The 18,457-nt window shown below is 36.7% G+C and overlaps 1 protein-coding gene across 1 annotated transcript in view; it reads left to right on the top strand.

The window, feature by feature from the left end:
- Window positions 1-18,457, top strand: part of TASP1 (taspase 1) — an 89,200-nt gene that overhangs the window by 43,686 nt on the left and 27,057 nt on the right. The window contains exons 9-11 of the mRNA XM_075707280.1: window positions 198-317; window positions 1,218-1,296; window positions 17,562-17,672. Of these exons, the coding sequence (XP_075563395.1) occupies window positions 198-317; window positions 1,218-1,296; window positions 17,562-17,672 (310 nt within the window). The remainder of the gene's footprint in view (window positions 1-197; window positions 318-1,217; window positions 1,297-17,561; window positions 17,673-18,457) is intronic.

Raw genomic sequence — 18,457 nt, 5'->3', positions numbered from 1 at the left:
GGGTTCTGTCTGAGGCAAGAGAGCATTTTGGGAAGATTTATGGCAGCACAATTGGTACAAAATGCATGATAACAAATCTGTTTTGTTGATCGGCCTGTCACTTAATCTTGTGCACGTTAGTTTGCACATTCCTAAGAAGTATAATCTGACTTTAATATACTATTTTTAGTAGTTGTTTCTGTTTGTGTGTCTTGCAGGAGAATGACTCAGGAACATTGGATACGGTTGGTGCGGTTGTTGTTGACCAAGAAGGAAATGTTGCTGCTGCTGTCTCCAGTGGAGGTTTAGCACTAAAGCATCCTGGAAGAGTTGGTCAGGTGATTATACACTTTCAGTTGGGAATGATTGTTCAGCAATTGTGACACTAAGCAAGAGCTGTGATAGCAAACTGATGTCCTCCCTTCCTTCCCATTAAACTCTGAAGGCATTAACTTCATTGGGATGCAAGTTTTGTTTTTAGTGTCCTCCATCGGTGTTATAAAACATTGATAGGTAAGAAGTTGTTCTGTCATTAGTTACCTTTTGCCAGAGCTATTGATAAGTTAATTTCTTGAGCTTAAATACCTCCTTAATACCACAAATAGTCTCTTAAATGCTTAGAGTGTTTTTAAATAAGTTTTTCATCAATATTTAGGGAAGCTGTCCTAATTTAATTTTCAAATGATCTTGTGAATTCATAGAAGTAACAAAGGTATTAAAAGAACACATCCGGTATAGGCATTCCTTATTGTTATTAGGTGAGGAAATTTTGAGGTGCATCAGAAATGTCATACTCCATTGCTGTACAGCTGTATTTTTGGTTGACTTTTGTCACTGTCCTAAAAGCAGTTCTCTTTTGAAATGTATTTATGATTTTCTTTTGGAATAGTAGAGTGAAAGGAACTTTAATTCTAGCTGTTCCCTATTTATATATTTTGTCTTTTGATATCTACCCTCATTTTCTGGAAAGTTAGGTTAGAATACCATACATCTATGATAATCACTCAGTTCTGAAGAATAGTAAAAGAAGATGTAGCAAAATGGACTGGATGCAATTTTGACTGTTACAATTTTCTTAGTTATCTTTTGTATTAATACTTGGATTTTTCTTGTGGGTTTTTTTGGTTGGTTTGGGGTTTTTTGATGTTGGTTGGTTTTTGTTTTGTTTTTTTAAGGGAAGGGAACAGACCAAAACCCCTGTATACTTAAATTTATGGAAGATGCACTTCTTTCTTTAGGCAGCTCTTTATGGTTGCGGCTGCTGGGCTGAAAATACAGGAGCTCATACCCCTTACTCCACTGCTGTGAGTACTTCAGGTATTTGCTACTTTTATAAATATTTCAAAAAGTTGCTATCTTTCTCTGTAATTAATTTACAAACTCCAAATAAAGTATTTCTGTGAGTGGTGGATTAACATAGTAACATTACTTCCAGACTACATTCTACATGCGTATCATTTATTTACATATAAAACATATATGTGTCAGTATTGTCTTGAAATCTATGAATTTATCTCCGTTGGTTGCTTACATTGGTCATTTTACTTTTTTTTTTTTTTTTTTTTTTTAACAACCGCATGAACTTTTATCCTGTTCGGAAGATTTTGTGTTGCACTAAAAAGGATGTATTCTGTTTGTTAGGTATTAAGGGACTTGTCCTCCTGTAAACAAGTGTTGTTATAAGCCTAATAGTGTGTTAAACACGGTATACTTCTGTGACTGGAAGCCTTCTGTAAAGGAGTAAGCTAATTAGAGGTCCTTTTAACATAAGAACAGATTCAATACAAAACTGCTACAAAATTGCATTTTTCCTTCCAAAAGTATTGAAGTACTACTTTAAGTGAATATTTAAGTGAATTTGTTCTTCATCTCTCTTTTCCTCTCAAAAGGAGGGGGAAAATGCAAAACCTTGACCTTATGACTAGAATAAGTGTTTTGGAAATTATTTATTCAGAAATTGTGAAAGTCACGTAAGAATTAGGGTAGCTTCTCTTCTCTTCTTTGGAAGTCTTGGGATCCCAGATACACAAAAGTATTTTATTCATTTGATGCCTATCAGCCAGCTGTCACACAGAGCTTTTCTGTCAGTTGGCACGCTGAGCACTGGAGATACCGATTGTGGAAAAAAGACCAAGTTTGTCAACAGGTCTGCTAAATGCAACAGGACTGAAGAAATAGGAAAAATTAAAAAGAAAAAAAAAACCCCACAAAACCCAACCAAAAGATAACTAAGGAAGATAGCTCACACTGCAATGTAAGAATTGAGAATGTAAGCCAGGATGTTTTTAACTTGTCAGGAACAGACATTGAAAAGATAACTGTATTGTTACGTGATACTGGGTGAATACTGTAGAACACAAAAGCCTTAAGGTGAAGTTACGCGGGAGTTGCTTTTGCTTTGCAGCTCCCACATAAAAGCAGTTGAAAGGATTGCATTTCATCTCATTTTTTTTCGTAGTTGTATGAACAGTCTCAAACAGAAAAACTCGTTTTAACACTTTTTCGTAGATGCTTATGTCAGGAGGCAAAATTTGTGATCTGGACCACTGGTTAATGGTCAGAGTTATCAGCATTCAGTATAGGGAGGGAGGAAAAAATCGGCAGAGTTCAGTTTTAGGTAATGTAAACTATATCCCAAGAGTACTGCAGAGTTAGAGTCCTGTTACAGAAATAGTGGGGGGTGCAAGGTAACGGGGTGTAGAACTAAAACTTGACAGAGGCTGAAGAGCATCAGAAATATCTTGTGTTGCTTTTGAAGTCATATACCTTTCTAATTTCCCCTGTATTTAAGTCTGTCTTGTGCTGTTGAAAATTTGTGTGTTCACCCTTAAGTTCAATGTTAGTAAGTGTCCTTTTTAGTACTTACGCAAAGGAAAGTCCTACTGAATGCAGAAGTGTCAGAAGATACTTCTACTCAGGGAACACCATATTGATTTTAGTTTAATAAATGCTTACCTGTGTAAGCAAATATATTTAAATATTGCAGTATTTGGGATGATAATAATTAGTGAGTATAAGCCCAATATTAGAGATCATTTGTGGAAAAGCTGAGGTGGACACCTTTAGTTTTTTTAAAATTTCTTTACGAAGTCGGCTGGAGTTGAAGTCAATGCAAGTACAGGCAAGCATCCTAATATACTTAAAGGAGATGTCTGGGTTTAATGATGGCCTTAAATAGAAGTCTCCTTTCTTTTTGCCGGTACCAATTTTATATAGTGGTAAACACTTTAATGTTATACTATGTATAACTGTCACACAAACACACATATATATATTTTTAAAGTATTTATTTATTTATTTTGTTCAAATCTTTTAGGTTCCATGACATTACATTAATACAAATCTCAGTTAATTGAAATAGAATGCTGGCGGTCTATGAAGCATGGCCATCTGTTTATTCAGTGATTTGAAATTCAGAGTAGCGGTGTTTAATTAAACTCTTGTTTCTGGCTTTCCTTTAAAGTGTGTGTGTGTATATGTGTGTGTGTGTGAGAGAGAGGGAGATAGAAATGTTTACAGGAAGTGAGAATTCTTCTGTAATCAATACCATTCTTTTTTCCATTTTCAGAAGCTCATAATGTTTTATTTTATAATGTAATTTATGTTTAGTGCAGTTTTTAGTGCAGTTTAAAATATATTGATGCCTGACTCTTGTTTAAAATATGAGCATCCAACAATGCAAACCATGAAGTTAATTAAGGGGTAGAGGGATGGAGAAATTAAATTACAGGAAAGCTTGAAAGAATGAAACTTACAACTTGGCTGGATCACAACATGAGATGGGAATGGGGGCATAAACATCTGCAAATATTCAAAAGGTGAAATTGCAAGGCTAAGCAAGAAAATAATACGTTAACATACATCATTGTTGGATGAAATTTTTAGAAAATAAAGGTACTGCCTAAACTCTAGAAGATGCCTTGATTTGGAAAGCTCTAAGATTGACAGTGCTTCCTAAGAGAGGATAAGTGTTGTCACTCGGTATACCTAAAATCAGACTAGACTGTATTTGTAACAGTGATTATACCCCACTCTTGTAGGTTTCTAAATTGGTTTTGTGTGGACATACATTTTAAGAAAACAGCAACAAATGAAACTTGCATGTTAAGTATAAATAAAAACTGTGTGTGCATGCACATTAATTTCATATTTCATTTTACATAGATACATATACACTTGTATGTAAAAGCATTTAAAATAAGTACATAAAACAACTGAAATTTAAAATCAGTTTTGATTTCTGTGGTTTTCACAATATAGTATTTTATTGGTTTAATTTCACGTCTTTTCATTTTAACTAGTCTTTAAGTGGTAAATTTGGCACAAATTTATCCTAACATTTTCTACAGGGAATTTTTTTTCTCTTGTATGGGGGGACAAAAAAAGGATAAAATTAGGCTTTGGTTGCTGTGTGTCTTGAGTACTGTATGTGTAGGCTTTTAATATTTATTGTTAAATGACTTCATATCATCAAATCACATTTGGAATTTAAAAAAAATCTTGAATGAAAAGTTTAACTATGATTCCCTTAAAGCTTTATCAAAAGTATGCTCTAAGTTATTAAGTATCAAGGTATGCTAAACCAAATAATTTTAACTTAAGGATTCTTTGGGAAATAAAAGGTTTCACATTTGCGCTGGTTTGGACTTGTTAACTTTTTTTAGTGATAGCTGGGGATAGAAATTCAAGCCTTGAGAGTTTGTTATATCTGGCTCCATATTCAGTCTTGAAAAAGGATGTTCCGTTGGCATTAGTTTCCTACAAGCAATATTTACGGGCCAGGTTTTGTAAACAATTTTAGTTCCATGCCTATGAAATTGCTCATGTCTTTGGTTTTTGGAGGCTATGATAAGCAAGAGAGCAGACAGGTTGGGGAAAACCTGTGGTGTGGGGAAAGGAGAGTTTGGAATAGTAATTCAGAGTGTACAGAAAACAAACTCTTGCACATTGAAATCCGTGCAGAATTGGCAGGAATGTAAGAATGGACACGTTGGGTCTAAACCAGACCTCCAGATAGTTTGGTGTCCTGTTTCAGATAGAGGGTGTCTCAGGGTCTCCAGGGAAAAGTGCAGGACTGAGAAAAGCACCTCCACCATGTTATCCAAGCTTCTAACAATTTCTGATATTGGGACTTCATAAGCTGGAGATACTTTTGTTTTTAGTAGGTCAGGATGACTTTCTCAAGACTTCTCATTTCTTTTTGTACTTAGGAGCAGAGTTATTTAAATTTTGCTGGGAATGTGTTTCTTATTCTGTGATGGTTTACCTTTGTAGAAGCTTTCTTGGAAAAAGAAAAGTGTTAGCTGAATTGCCACAGTTAGTAACTCAGTAGGTTTTATACTTGAATTTTTGTTAATTTTGTTCTAAAATCCTTCTATTGAAGCTTCAGTTTGGGACGTCTTTCAATACCTTCCTCATTAAAAAAAAAAAAGAAAAAGAAGGCATCACCATAAAAGTACTTCATCAAAAGTATTTCCAAATTCATGTAGCTTTTTTTCAATGGTCATGTATTATTTGAAGACATGCTTTTACATCTTGATCATCTGTTGGCTCTGTGGATGCTGGCAGGCTTCCTGCTTTTGTGTGTTCAAGGAGCATTTGGTATTAGTTCTTATGCCTTTAGCAAGTTGTTTCTCAAATATTTTTGGCCATTTTTATCGTGATTTTATATTGAATGTGCCAAAGGTGGTGGTTCTGAACTTGTTTGGGCATGACTTCAACTTTTTGAACAGTATTTTCTTACCTCTAACAGTCTCTTGGCCTTGTTGTTTAGCCACACTGTCTTTAGTTTTATTTTTTTTGGCTTTTCAAAAGTTACTCCATGGTTTATAAAATACAGGATATTGTAAAACTTGTATTTTATGGATATAGTTTAACAGGGGGTGGGAAAACTGAAATCAAATGATGAAGACTTTCTAAAGACAGGATGGAGGAGATGGTGGAACTTAGGAATGACTGAATATAAAGGGCCTTAAATTCAAGGTTTATTCTGTAACTCTCAGTCTAAAATTCAGTTTCTGTGTAAATGAGTAAAATCTTTCTGATTTTTTTTTTGTATCAATTTTTGGAGACATTTCAACACATGAACTCTGAATTATATTAAAATTAATACTTAAAAAAAATACAGTTGTGGGACTTCATTTGCAACTTTATTGGCAACAGGAATTCTGTAAGTATCTCAAAACCAGTATTAAAATTCAAGAAATTCAGAGAATGTTGCAGTTGCAGGCATAGCTGAGATACCTGGGCAACCTTAACTGTGGCATCTAACAACATAATGCAAGCGCCATTCCGTGCAAGAATGATGGTGGAGACTGAGTGAAAGCTTGTTAAATGAGGTCAGCATTACCAGCGGCCCTTATTTAGCATAAATGTAAGCAATAGCTAAACTGGTTTTTGGATCAACATAGTAGAAGCCAAATTTTTGGTCTTTAAAAGCTTGTGCATGCACCTGTGCACACATTTGCACATGCGCACAGACACAAACAAAACAGCCTCCCTTTTGTGCACCCCCACCATCTCCCCAAAAAAAGAGCCCAAAACAACACTCATAAGGCCACTTGGAACTCTTTAGTGAATGTTTTTTTGTTGGTATATGAATGTAAACACAGGAAGATGGGTATTATTTGGAGGGAAAACATTTGTGAACAAAACCCGACCGCAGGAGAAACAATAGTCCGTTTTTTGGCTGTACTTTAAGAAAACATTTCCTATTTTTTCCTGAACATAATGAGAATCAAAGACTTTGTGTATATTCTTCTAATTCAAAATAATATCAAGTGTGACGTTGATTCTCCTCCCCACTTGGAATATCCATGATGATTGTGAATATTTGTCTACTAACTGTGCCAAAAGTAATACTATTGGGGTAATAGGCAGGCTGTGTTTTTCCTGAGAGAGAAGTTGAAAAGTAATAATTCTCTTTGGATATACAGAACCTTAAATACAAAATACAAAGATGAATACAAAATTGACAGGAACAGCTAATGCAGGAGGCTTTGAAAATGCAACTGTAAGTGGAATTTTTGAGTGGAAAGGTAGAGACTGAGAATAATGTGTTGCATTCCTTTTTACGTCTTTACAACAGCAGGTAGTAGAAAACATGCTTACCCATTCTTCATGCGTGGGTGGTGTGCTTTGTGGTTGTGTATCAGCCATTGAATCCAGCAAACCTTTTAATATTGCATTTCTGAAGATAGACAGAAGGTCTTGCATTATTTACAAAATGCAGAAATTCTGTACCACAAAGTTGCAAAGTCTCCATTTTTCTCTAGAATCCATTTGAGGAAAATATTTGATACAAGAAAGGTACAGTGATGTGATGTCCTAGGGAGAATTTAAATGGGACCTAGTTATGGTTTATAATCCTAAAGAAAAAGGAGTAGAATCTTTACACATACTGAGTTATTTCAGGAAAAATAAGCACAGTAACAAATATAATTGGGCTTGAGGACGGAGCCCAAAGTTGTGTTCTTTTGAGAAAATAGTAGGGATATCAGATTTATGGACCTAAACTGAGGTGCGGTTGAGGATTCAGTCTGGGAAAAGTCTTTCAATGATATCTTGCTCTTCTTCTCTGCCCAGAGTCTATTCCTGACTGAATGAAAGTCAGATACAGGTAACAGCAATGTCTTAGGGGTGCATGCAGAGACCGTATGTATTCTGTGTAAATAAGCAGAATGTGCCCGACTCCCTAACCAATTTCTTGTGCTGGTGAATTCATGAAGATGCTAAAGGACTGAAGCAGAGGCCTCTGTTCTCATAAAGGCATTCCAGGGATTACGTCAAACTGTTTTAAAAGCTGTGTTGGATATACATACATATATATGATGCATCATTCCATGAAGTGAAAAATAGCATATTTTTATTTAGCTTGGAATGAACATCTAGTCCAGCCTCTGCTCAGGGAGGGTTGTCTTTTGTTTTTGAAATCCATATCAATAAGAAAGTAAGTGTATTCGCTCTTCCTCCCCCTGCCTTTTTTTGCTCAAACTTTTCCTTTTCGTTCATATCTGTTCTTCTTTCCAGTCCGTTGTGTGCCTCATGGATGCTTTTGCTGGCAAAATGGAACAGGTAATGTGGAATAGGAAAGGACACCTACAGGGAGATGGCTTGTGCTTGTTAAATTGAGCTATTGGTTGTTGAGCTGTGCCCTCAGCCAGCATTTGCCCCTCTCCTTTTGGAAGCCACTGAAGCGTAGATTCTTACTTGAAAACTCATTTTTGACAGGAACCACAGTGATGTGCAGATCTGTGGAGTAAATATTTTTCAAGGAAGCTGTAATGCAAGTTGACTTGTGATGTAGGACTTTGGCTTTGTGATCCCCATGCATTGAGGGCAGTAGTGGCTGCGCTGGAATCCAGTGGCTGCCGATGCCTGGGCAGGTGCCGTTTGTCTGTCTGGAGTCCATGCTCCAAGCGTCCAGAGGAATTTCACATGCATATCTTGTATGCCGTATAGATTGTTTGAGCTACACTATGCGAGATAGATACTATGATACAGTTAATCCCTTTGTAGAAATACGCATTATCTCTCAAAATCAGTCTGGTCCTGTAAGATTTGGGGAATAATAGGTAATTTAATGCATCACAGATGAAGCAGCTGCATATGGACGAGAGGTATGGCATTGTAACAGTGAACCAGAGGGTGGAGGAAGAAAGGCCTATCTCCAGACAGATCAGTATTTACCTCTGAAGTGAATGCTTCTGTCAAGAGTTCAGCCTTTGTGTCCAGATGCCATTTGGAAGCTCCAGTGCTGTAGCATGTGGTGTCTGAACTAACTCGCTACCACCACAAGGCTGTGTGAAGAGAGAGGAAGCAACAGGCAGAGATGATTTGTGGGAATGGTAGCGTTAAGAAGCACTCAATTAAACACAGTACCACAGCGTTCAAAGCTGAGGGTTTTGTCCGCAAAATAATCAGAATGGTTGTTTGAATTGCCTTCGGAAGGGTTGTTTTGAAGCGGAATTGGATGGATGCAACAATCAAAGAGTGCTTATTGCCCCTTGAAATTTTAATTTGACTTAATATAGTAATATATTGTAAGCATGAAGTTGCGTGGGCTTTTTAGAAGTGGTAGTCTCCTGCAGAAGGCCCACCGCTCACGGGGCAGGGTGTTCGTAACCTGGGGCAGCAGCCAGCCGCGCAGCACGGTCTCCTTCTCTGAACGCTGTTAGTCCTGTTCCTGTTTGCCATGCCTTGCCCAGCTGGCTTGAAATAGGTGCAAGGACATAAAGTGAAATGGAGACGGTGGCAAACTGAACTCTCTTTTTAGGTCTTAAACATTTTTCTGTGATTGGGAGAAAATGGGTTGTATACATTTAGTTAGCTAACACGTAAGATGGTAGCTTGTATTTCCTTTCCTGTAAGTTTTATATGACAAAAGTGATGTAGTTTGGAAAGGTGTAGTATTTTTACAAAGAGATCAGTAGCAACAAAGCTTCTGAGGAAGGCCTAGGCAAAAAAGAGTTTGCTTTTTCCTTTTCAGCTTAACTGAAATTAATCTTTCAAAATATATTAAAGGTAAAGAAGAATGTAAAATGCACATCCTCTTTAATGGAACTGTACTTTTTCTTCATTCTGACCTCTCTTGGAGGTAAACCTGAAATTCTTCTTGTTCATGATAATTGAAACAAATAGCTTTTTTTAATGAAGTTATCTGGCATTTCCCACTATTTAGAAGTGAAGGATACATACATTGGGCATGTTTTAACTCTTTAGCCTTTTTTATTTTCCCTTATCTGTAAAATTGTAGAAAAGCTGGATGAGTTGTTCTTCAGAGTGATTTTAGTTTATTTTACCCATATTAAAAACTTAAAAGATACAGAAAGTGTTTTCCCACCTTTCCTTAGCAAAGATACTTTAGGCACAGTTTGTCTGGATGTTGAATTTGTCTTTTGTTGTCCTTGAAACCTACCCAAATTTACTGAAGGTACAACCTTTTGGAAAATTGCCATTTGCATATTCTTAGTAGGTGTTTGTTAGTTTGGAAGTTAGATCATCTAAGAATTTTCTGTCTGCAACAAGAATGTGCTCCATTGATCCTTCTAGGATCAATGCTTTAGGAATTGGACAGGACTTTGTTTGCAGGTGTTCTTCCTGGCAGCAGGTCAGTGAGTTAAAAATTTCCCCTGTTAGTATGAAGGCAAGATGCAGCAGCTGATAGGAGTACAAAAAGCTGAAAGTTATGCAACTTTAATTTAGTACTGTAGTGCATTATGCTAGACTGTAGCGTTTTATGTCTTTTCAGAATTAGACTTTAAATTTTTATTTTAATATGTAACTAACTGCATCAGTACCTTACCAGCCAAATATTTTTATTGTACTGTATTTTGTTTTTTAAAATAATTGGCTTCCAAGTTTTCAGTCAGCTCTTTTTAGAGATGCTGGTAATGACAACCAGAGCTGACTAAAATACAGGTTTCACTGTGTTTCCATTAGGCATAACTAGAAGTTATTCAGGAAACAAAGCAGAAATAGTAGGGTTTTAACTTGTTAATGGACACTTCTTTTCTAGGCACTACTATTTAACTGAAAATAGCAACATCAAAGTTGAAACAACTTAACGGGACCAGGTTCAGACTCTGCTGTATGGAACAGATAATAAGATACAGATAACCTGTAACTTCTCTCTTGAGCTTCTGAAAAGAGAAGAGTCATACTTTGGCAGTGGAGTAAACTAGATTAATTTTTCCATTCTCGAATGAATGTGAGTAATGCAAGTTTCCATTTCGTATTCCTTTAAAACAAGTTCCAACACTTTGTGTCGAGGTACTGTATGTTTCAATAGCTAGACAGGCTCCGGCAGCTTGTCAAAGCTCCATAAGCTCTCTGCTTATGGCTTGCAGAAAGAAAGCTAGATTTTCATTTCTCCTTCCATTCAACAGGAGTCTCTTTCATGTTTGAAAATTGAAAACGCGTGTTTTTCAGTGTGGTGCATGGAAGTGTGTGTGCCCTCTGGCACACCTGTTTCTAATTTCCTGACTTGAAAGCATCTCCCATCAAAAGAAGCAGAAAAACAATTTCTTTCTGACACGCTGCTCGGAGGCCCTTGCTTTGCAGAAGGCCTTCCTTTCGTTTGCCATCTTGGTTCTATTGGTAGAACATTATAAGATGCAGAACACGCATTGTATGGGATGTTCAGCTTACATTGTGCTGGGTTCTTTCCCCTCTTCTTGTGGTTATTTCTAAGCGTTAGAAATCTACTTGAGAAGTCACTATGCTGAGGAAAATACAGTAGTTTAATCCTTAGTTTCTTGCATGAAGCTCAAATTAAAGGCCAAAGTCTATAGCAAGTTAAGGTTTGTATAAGCTATGAATTAAGTAGAGTATTAGTTACTGTTTGGTACAGAAGGTTAGATTTAAAATTTAATTATTATAGCTCAGATTTCTTACTTTTTCTTCAAAATAGTATGCAGTGTAAAATAGCATCCAGTATAACAGCTGAAAATTAAAGATGGTAATGATATTAAAAAAAAAAACAAAACCAAACCCACAAAAAAATCCCAGTAACTTGGTTGTTGTGGAAGTTGTGCATAGGCTAACTAGCAAATCACTACAGAATAGAGCTATTAACTATTAAAGATCACTTAGGAAGGAAAAATACACAATTTTAAGCTCTAGCTCATATGTTACTGGCTTGTCTGTTTTCTCAGTTCAGCAACTGCCACTTTCACAACCAGCCTCTGGATTGTCTCCATAGCTACCATGCTGCAGTATGTGCCTATCCAGTGGCGCGCTGTTGAATTGCATTGGTTTCATTTACTGACGAGTTAAACGGAACAAAATGTTCAGAAAAGCTTAGAGCTTAAAAACCATTGTATGCATACAGCTAAACAGTACGTGAAATGCAAAGACTGGGCCTGGCTCTATGGCATAATGGCTAGTGGTTCATATGCTCATAAAACTTGCTTTTGCTAAGCTTTGTTCATTACTAATATGATCAGGTACATGCAGCAAACACTAAAGATGTGAATAGAGGTATGTCCTTCCATGTAACTTTATGGACTATAACAAAGAAATTCTTAAATCTTTAAACGGGTCAGTAAGGTGTACAGTTCCCATTTATGCCTGCTAAGGTATGCAACCCTGGTACATTCCTTGCCTTGTACCTGAATGTCAATATATGCACCAAAGAGTCACTCTCTAGAGTATCTGTCATTGTGAATGACAGTGGAAAAATTATTGTCATTTGTCAGCATAATAACAGGTTTCCATGACCAATTCCTGTTTCTCATTCCTCTGCAAAAATGCACGCATCTCGCCTGTAGTACAGCACCGTACAACACAACAGCTACTTTTGATTTTCCTGATCCGATTCACTCATCGGCAATATCTGCTGCATGGAGCGTGGAGTGCGGGAATGACCACCCTCCTATGCTTGAAGCTCAAAAAAATGTCTGTTGGGGGCTTTGTGCTTTTCTGTGCTATTTTACTAAATATGTTACTAAAACAGTAACTTGAGAGGGCTACTTATACATATATAACTGTTAAGTTATAATAGGATAATGGAATGAAGAGAGACTGGGGGGGGGGGAAGATGTTGCAGATTCCCAGATTGTTCTTGTGGGGATCTTGTATGAATCAGAGGAGTGTCTGAATAGGAAAAGTGGTATTATTCTCAGAAATTACACATTTAAATACCCACAGAAGAGGGAAGTCATATCTCATTGTTGGTCAGCTTTTCACTTTGAAAGAAACACTGCATTAGAAGCCGTACTGTGGCATGATCCAAGAAGATAGGTGTCTCTGAAAATCAGTTCTGATGCTTTTTGTATGATCATCAGGGGTTTTCTATATGATCTCCAAGTGGTTTTCAGGCAGGGTTAGAAGACAGGTTTTCTGGTAGGGGTCGGGGTAGTTTTGGTTGTTCAGGTTTTTTGGGTGGTGTTGGGTTTTTTTTGTTTGGTTTTTTTTTTTTTTTTTTTAGATTCTGGTTCTCAGTAAGCATGTTGTTTTGAGTGCAAAATAAATGTTACGACTGTTGAGCCTTGTCCTTCTTTGCTTCCCTTGTCATAGGAGTCCGGAGCCTTTAGGAATCTTTTTTTTTTTTTTTTAAACTTCTTTCCTCTTAACCTTGGAGGCTAGAAACTTGCATCAAAGTATCTGTCTTCGCATGCATGCATGTATGTATTTATTTACAAAATAGACTATACATTTCCTGTAGAAACATTGGTCACTTTGCCAGTAGTGATCCTAGAGGAGGGCGACCGTACTTACCTCTGCAAACATGGACAACAGTAGTTCCAACAGTAGTATTTTTGTCAGTGGAGGGGTTATGAGTAGGCAACATGGTGTTTGCACAATATTACTGTGTTAGGAAAATAGTTTGTTTACCATATGAAACAGTTATTTCAGTGAGAAGCACTAATTTAACCCAGTAAATTTTTCCAGATAGTGATCTCCATTTGAGTCACTCTTGTGTGAAGGCTTATGGAAGCTTTGGTCTGTCATTGCAAAATGTGTCTCTCTGAGATACAATGAGCTTCAGGTTACTGAAGAAGTCATCATCTTAACTGGGAAAGGATAACAAAATGATTCAAACTCTGTTTACAGGAAAGTTGCTGAAACAAGTGCATTTGAGACTTTAATGTAGAGTTGAAAAATTCTTATTAGGAGTCCCTGTTGGTTTGGTTTCAGTATTATTCAGTGAAAAACCCACAAAGTATAACAACACATACAGTTAAACATAGTATAATGTGAGATAGTTAAGCAAATGAACCAGCTTTATATTTTCATCAGCTTATGATTTGGAAATGTGTTAAAGTAGCTTTGACTGTAGTGGCTGCCTTGAGTCATGTTAATAAAACTTTTTTGGAAGTTGGGTAATGCTGGTGGTTAGATTAGAAGTGAATGGAACTATAAATTTGAACCCACAGCTTTACGTTGTAACTTATAAATTAGGTTTCGGTTACTGTAATTCTGTATACGTTTATTTTGTGTCTAGCCCTCATATTCTCTACAGTGTTTTCCCAGTTTGAGACTGTAGAGACGTACAGGTTGCAAAACCTGCAAGACAGTTCACACTGTCTTTGGTTCTAAGTATTTGGTTCTAACTTAAGATAATAGGATGGGCAATTCTACTGGAATAATTAAGGCAGTTCTTTTTTTCCGCCTTTATCTGGTCAAAGTATGTGGAACACTGCTTAGTTATTTTTCTTGTTCAAAAATAGATGTTCCTACATAAAAAACTGCAGTAACAAACTTCTCTTTTCAAAATGGGGGGATTATTTTACTTAGTTATCTGTCCCTGCAGATTGCTGGCATGTGACACGTTGCAAGATTTTTTTACATATGCTGCCAGCAGCGGTCTGTAAGTTTGCTGCCTTATAGGTTGACATAAATATGACAAAAAGGAATTACTTTGTCTGTGGGGGTGTAGAGATGTGTGATGTGTTAGTAGAATTGCAAGGCTCCTTTCCTTGTGGTTGATCCTGGATCACATCAGTGGGCTGCAGCTGTTCTTAACCCATATTAAGTTTTCTCTCTTTTAATTTTTTTTCTTTTTTTGTAGCAGACTTGATGTTATGGGAACTCTTCAATAAAGTCATTCTCTTGGGATAAGTAACATTATACATCATACAAAAAAATGGCTATTGTCTTTTTGATGCCAATTTAGGAATTACTTAGAATTGTGAAGTTGTAACATCTGGTTTTATTGCTTGATGCATAGGAGATGCATAGGCTCGCTCTGATTTTTGTGTCTCATTTGCTCCATTCACATTCTAAGTCCCATGCTTCTTACCTCACATAGGGTATAAATGTTACATTTAAAGGTGTTAGTGGGTTCTTTAAAGGAAAGATCAACTTGCTAAGTTTTTGTTGGCGCATATGCTTATTTAGTTTTATTCTTTACAGCAAAACTTCATAATGATTAAATTTTCTTAGTTTAAGAAAAAGCAACGGCCATGTTGTGATCTATGGGTAAAATGCATCTTGCAGTTTTTGCATGTCCTTCATACATTACTATGTCTTGGATACATATTAGATGACTCTTAATTCTATTGTGGAAAAAAGCTTTTGAGCATGGAAGTAATGAGTCAATGAATGGACAGACCGTCCTGGTAAGGAGCTGTTGAGGACACTGTATTGTGTGAGCCTTTTGAAGGTAATATCCTAACCTGGACACTTTTTTCAAGAACTGGAGAGCTTGACAGTCTCAGTGAAAGCACCGTTTTTTTTTCTTGTGCTCTCAAGAACCATCTCCCTTTGCAGTGTAATTGTAGTATTTCAGCTCTTTCATTTTCCTTTAAATTTATAACTGTTTTTTACTCAATCTGTTTGCTATACACAGAATTTTTTGTCTTGCTGTTGTGCCGATCATATGTAGATTCAATGCCAAAGTACCCCTCTTCAAACAATTCAGTTTAACTGAACTGTATTAATCAGGAGACACTGCCCATTAGAAGGAGCACATAACTGAAAACTAGGGTGTAAGTTTGACGGTTGAATATAGCAAGATTTTGGGACATATGCACACAGTTTTTCTGCAGTCTGGTCCCTGGGTTATTCTCTGACATCTAATGCATATATAATGCTTCACAGGGTTTTTTGGTTCTTTTTTTAATCTTGGAAAAGGGGGATGAGGGGTCTCTCTTCTTTTTTTTTTTTTTTTTTTTTTTTTTTTTCCTTCCTTCTGTGTTAGCAGTCTTTGAAGAACAGTGTTTGTAAACTCACTTTGACTTTAAGGGGAAGGGTACAATTGTGTGACAAGTAACCAGAAAGATTCTTGGAGTAGGTTGCCATGTTAATTAGGGCTTAAGATTGGTGGTAAGAACAAGAAGCTGGTCTGTGAGTAGCTCTAAGACGCAGCGCTAGACCTGCCCAAGTGTGTTCGTGCAATGTTGTGCCCAAAACCAGTCAGTGCTCTAAACTCAGCATATTGGGAAGCACAGAGATGAGACGCTCAGCAGGCTGCACTGGAGCCAGTTTGGGTTGGGTTTATTTATTAGTTTTCTTTGTGCCAGATCTAGGCTGGCTTCAGCCAGAGTCACTCAGTTTTCTCTGTTCTGGGCTTGTTAGTGCTTCCAGTAAAGTGAATGTTATCCGTGGAGACTGAGCTGCCTTTGTCTGAAGCCAGCTTAGGTCTGATGTCTTACCAGCTCCGGCTCTCTGCCACATGAAAGCAGCTAGATTGTTTCCAGCCATAAATTGTCTCTGGAAGCTGTGTAGGTATATTTATGTAGTTCTGCACCTGAGCTAATAAGTCCAACTGGATTATAGCAGATTTTTGTATGGAGCCGGCACAGTGCTTGCATCTTGTCATGGTTAATGAGAAATTTGCTAGAAATGTATATAGATAATTGGGAATTGACTGTATTTGACTTCTCTCTATATATTCTGGTGTCTAATGCAGTTTTACGCCCCGATATACTCTGAAGTTACAAGCCTGATGAAACTGTAATCACCTAAATTTAGATAATTAAAATTATTGTCATATATGAAATTACTACTCTACCCTTAATTGGTTTAGTGGTGGACTTGGTAGTGTTAGGTTAATGGTTGGACTGGACGATCTTAAAGGTCTTTTCCAACCTCAACGATTCTATGATTACAAGCTGTTACATTAGTTAATTGTGTTTTTCCTTTTTTCCTAACTGGGATAACACATTTCAGCTTAACTGGTGCTTGGTTAGACCTCTTCTACCTCGTTCATCTGCTTCCTTGCCATTAAGGAAAAATGTCAACAAATGGGAGGCATAGTATAATGACTTCTGTATATATGCAGAAGGTTATCACCAGTGTGTTTTCCGGTCGAAGAAAACTTTGATCCAATAAACATGCACTGTACCATTAGACCACAGCTGTATGTCCCAAAGCACATTACAGGAGTGGAAAAGGGTGTGGGAGAAAAACAGCAGGTGTGAAAGTGTTCGTACATAATAGGAGCATTCATGACCTGTCTGTCTTCATCATCAACAGGTTGCAGGGGATAGCTACAGAAAGCACTGAAGCAATAAGTGGTTGTTTGCTGGAGCTCTTTAGTTTCTTAAAGACAAACCTGTAAAAATTACAGGAGTTTTTATTAGGAGTCCAATGAGCAGGCACCCTGTCAAAAAAGCATAGGTAAATTCACTTATTCCTTTGACAAAAGGCTAAATCAGATGGACTAAATAGAAGATTACGTCATGCAAAGGAGTTACTGTGCCATTCACTGAAGATGTTCTTGGTTTGAAGAGAGTTGCATCCAAGGATCATTCCTGTGAGAATGATTAGTAAGTGGATTCTTTGAGAGAGAATTGCAGGATCTGGGTAAAGATGACAAGTCAGAGACAGTCTCGCTGTTTCTTCTCACTATTTCTGTTTTTTCTTTCTATACTTAACTCTTTTTGGTTTATGACTTTGTGCACTAGAAATTTCAGGGAAGTTGTGAGAAAAACTGCTGACATTGTTGAATTTTCGTGTGACTCAGTGACACTCTTTTAAAAAAATAAAAATTAAAAAAAGCAGATGCCTGTCATGCTGCTTTTTTTTTTTTTTCTTTTTTTTTTTTTTAATTTGGCTGTGATGGTGTAAAATAATGACAGAGTTTCTTCTCAGTGATATCTGTATTTTGACTATTCCCCATCTTAAAATTTCTTTAGGTTGTGGGGAGCACCTCGTCCGAACCATACTGGCCAGAGAATGTTCATGTGCTTTGCAAACGGAAGATGCCCACCAAGCTCTCCTAGAGACTATGCAAAACAAGTTTATTGGTAAGTATATGGTGCTAATTGCCTAAACATTGCTTAACGTTGTTTAAAATGCAACTAACCTTATTAAATAAAACTAAGATACTTATTTTTGTGATGTCTGTTGAACCCTTCTGTTGCAGTGGGCTTCAAATTTGGTGTTGTATTACATGTAAAGCATGTTAAACTATAGAATATTTTAAGAAATCTAAAGGAAAACCCTTGGAAATATCTCAATTGTTATGTGAGTCATAGAATACCCGGAGAGATTTGAAGAAAGAACTTCCTGCCTGAATCACTGGCTGTGGTGTACAATTGCATATTTTAGAATTGGTGGTTTAGGAGCGCTAATAAAAATTATTCATGTTAACCCTTTTAAATATAGTAGAACTCAAAACCACTGCATGTTCTAATTAAATGCTTTGGATGGACAGATTCTGGTTTGCTATTTACATGATGAAATTGATTTCTTGAGAAAGTGAAGTAGACTTCACTGAAGGCTACTGTAAGGTAAAAACAATTTTTTGCTTTGATTTGAGAGGATTACATGACTACTTAGACCTCTCTAATTTTTTGTGAATATGAATCTTATTTTCTTTCTTCAAGTCATAACCAAAATATGACTATGGAAATTTAAAATATCTGTATACATTTGAATGTTTGAAGATAGCATAGATTCCAGTGAGGCTTCTGACATATATGTTTACTTGCATTGCCTTTATAGCCCTTAAAATTTTTTGAAGCTTTAGTATCCACAGACAATTTTGACCTTCAAAATGTCTTGCAGACAAGACTACATAACACTTGTT

This window comes from Pelecanus crispus, chromosome 3 (genome assembly GCF_030463565.1).
Source record: "Pelecanus crispus isolate bPelCri1 chromosome 3, bPelCri1.pri, whole genome shotgun sequence".
NCBI lineage: Eukaryota > Metazoa > Chordata > Aves > Pelecaniformes > Pelecanidae > Pelecanus > Pelecanus crispus.
Note: the sequence above shows the minus strand (reverse complement) of the source record. Positions and strands in the feature narration are given on the sequence as shown.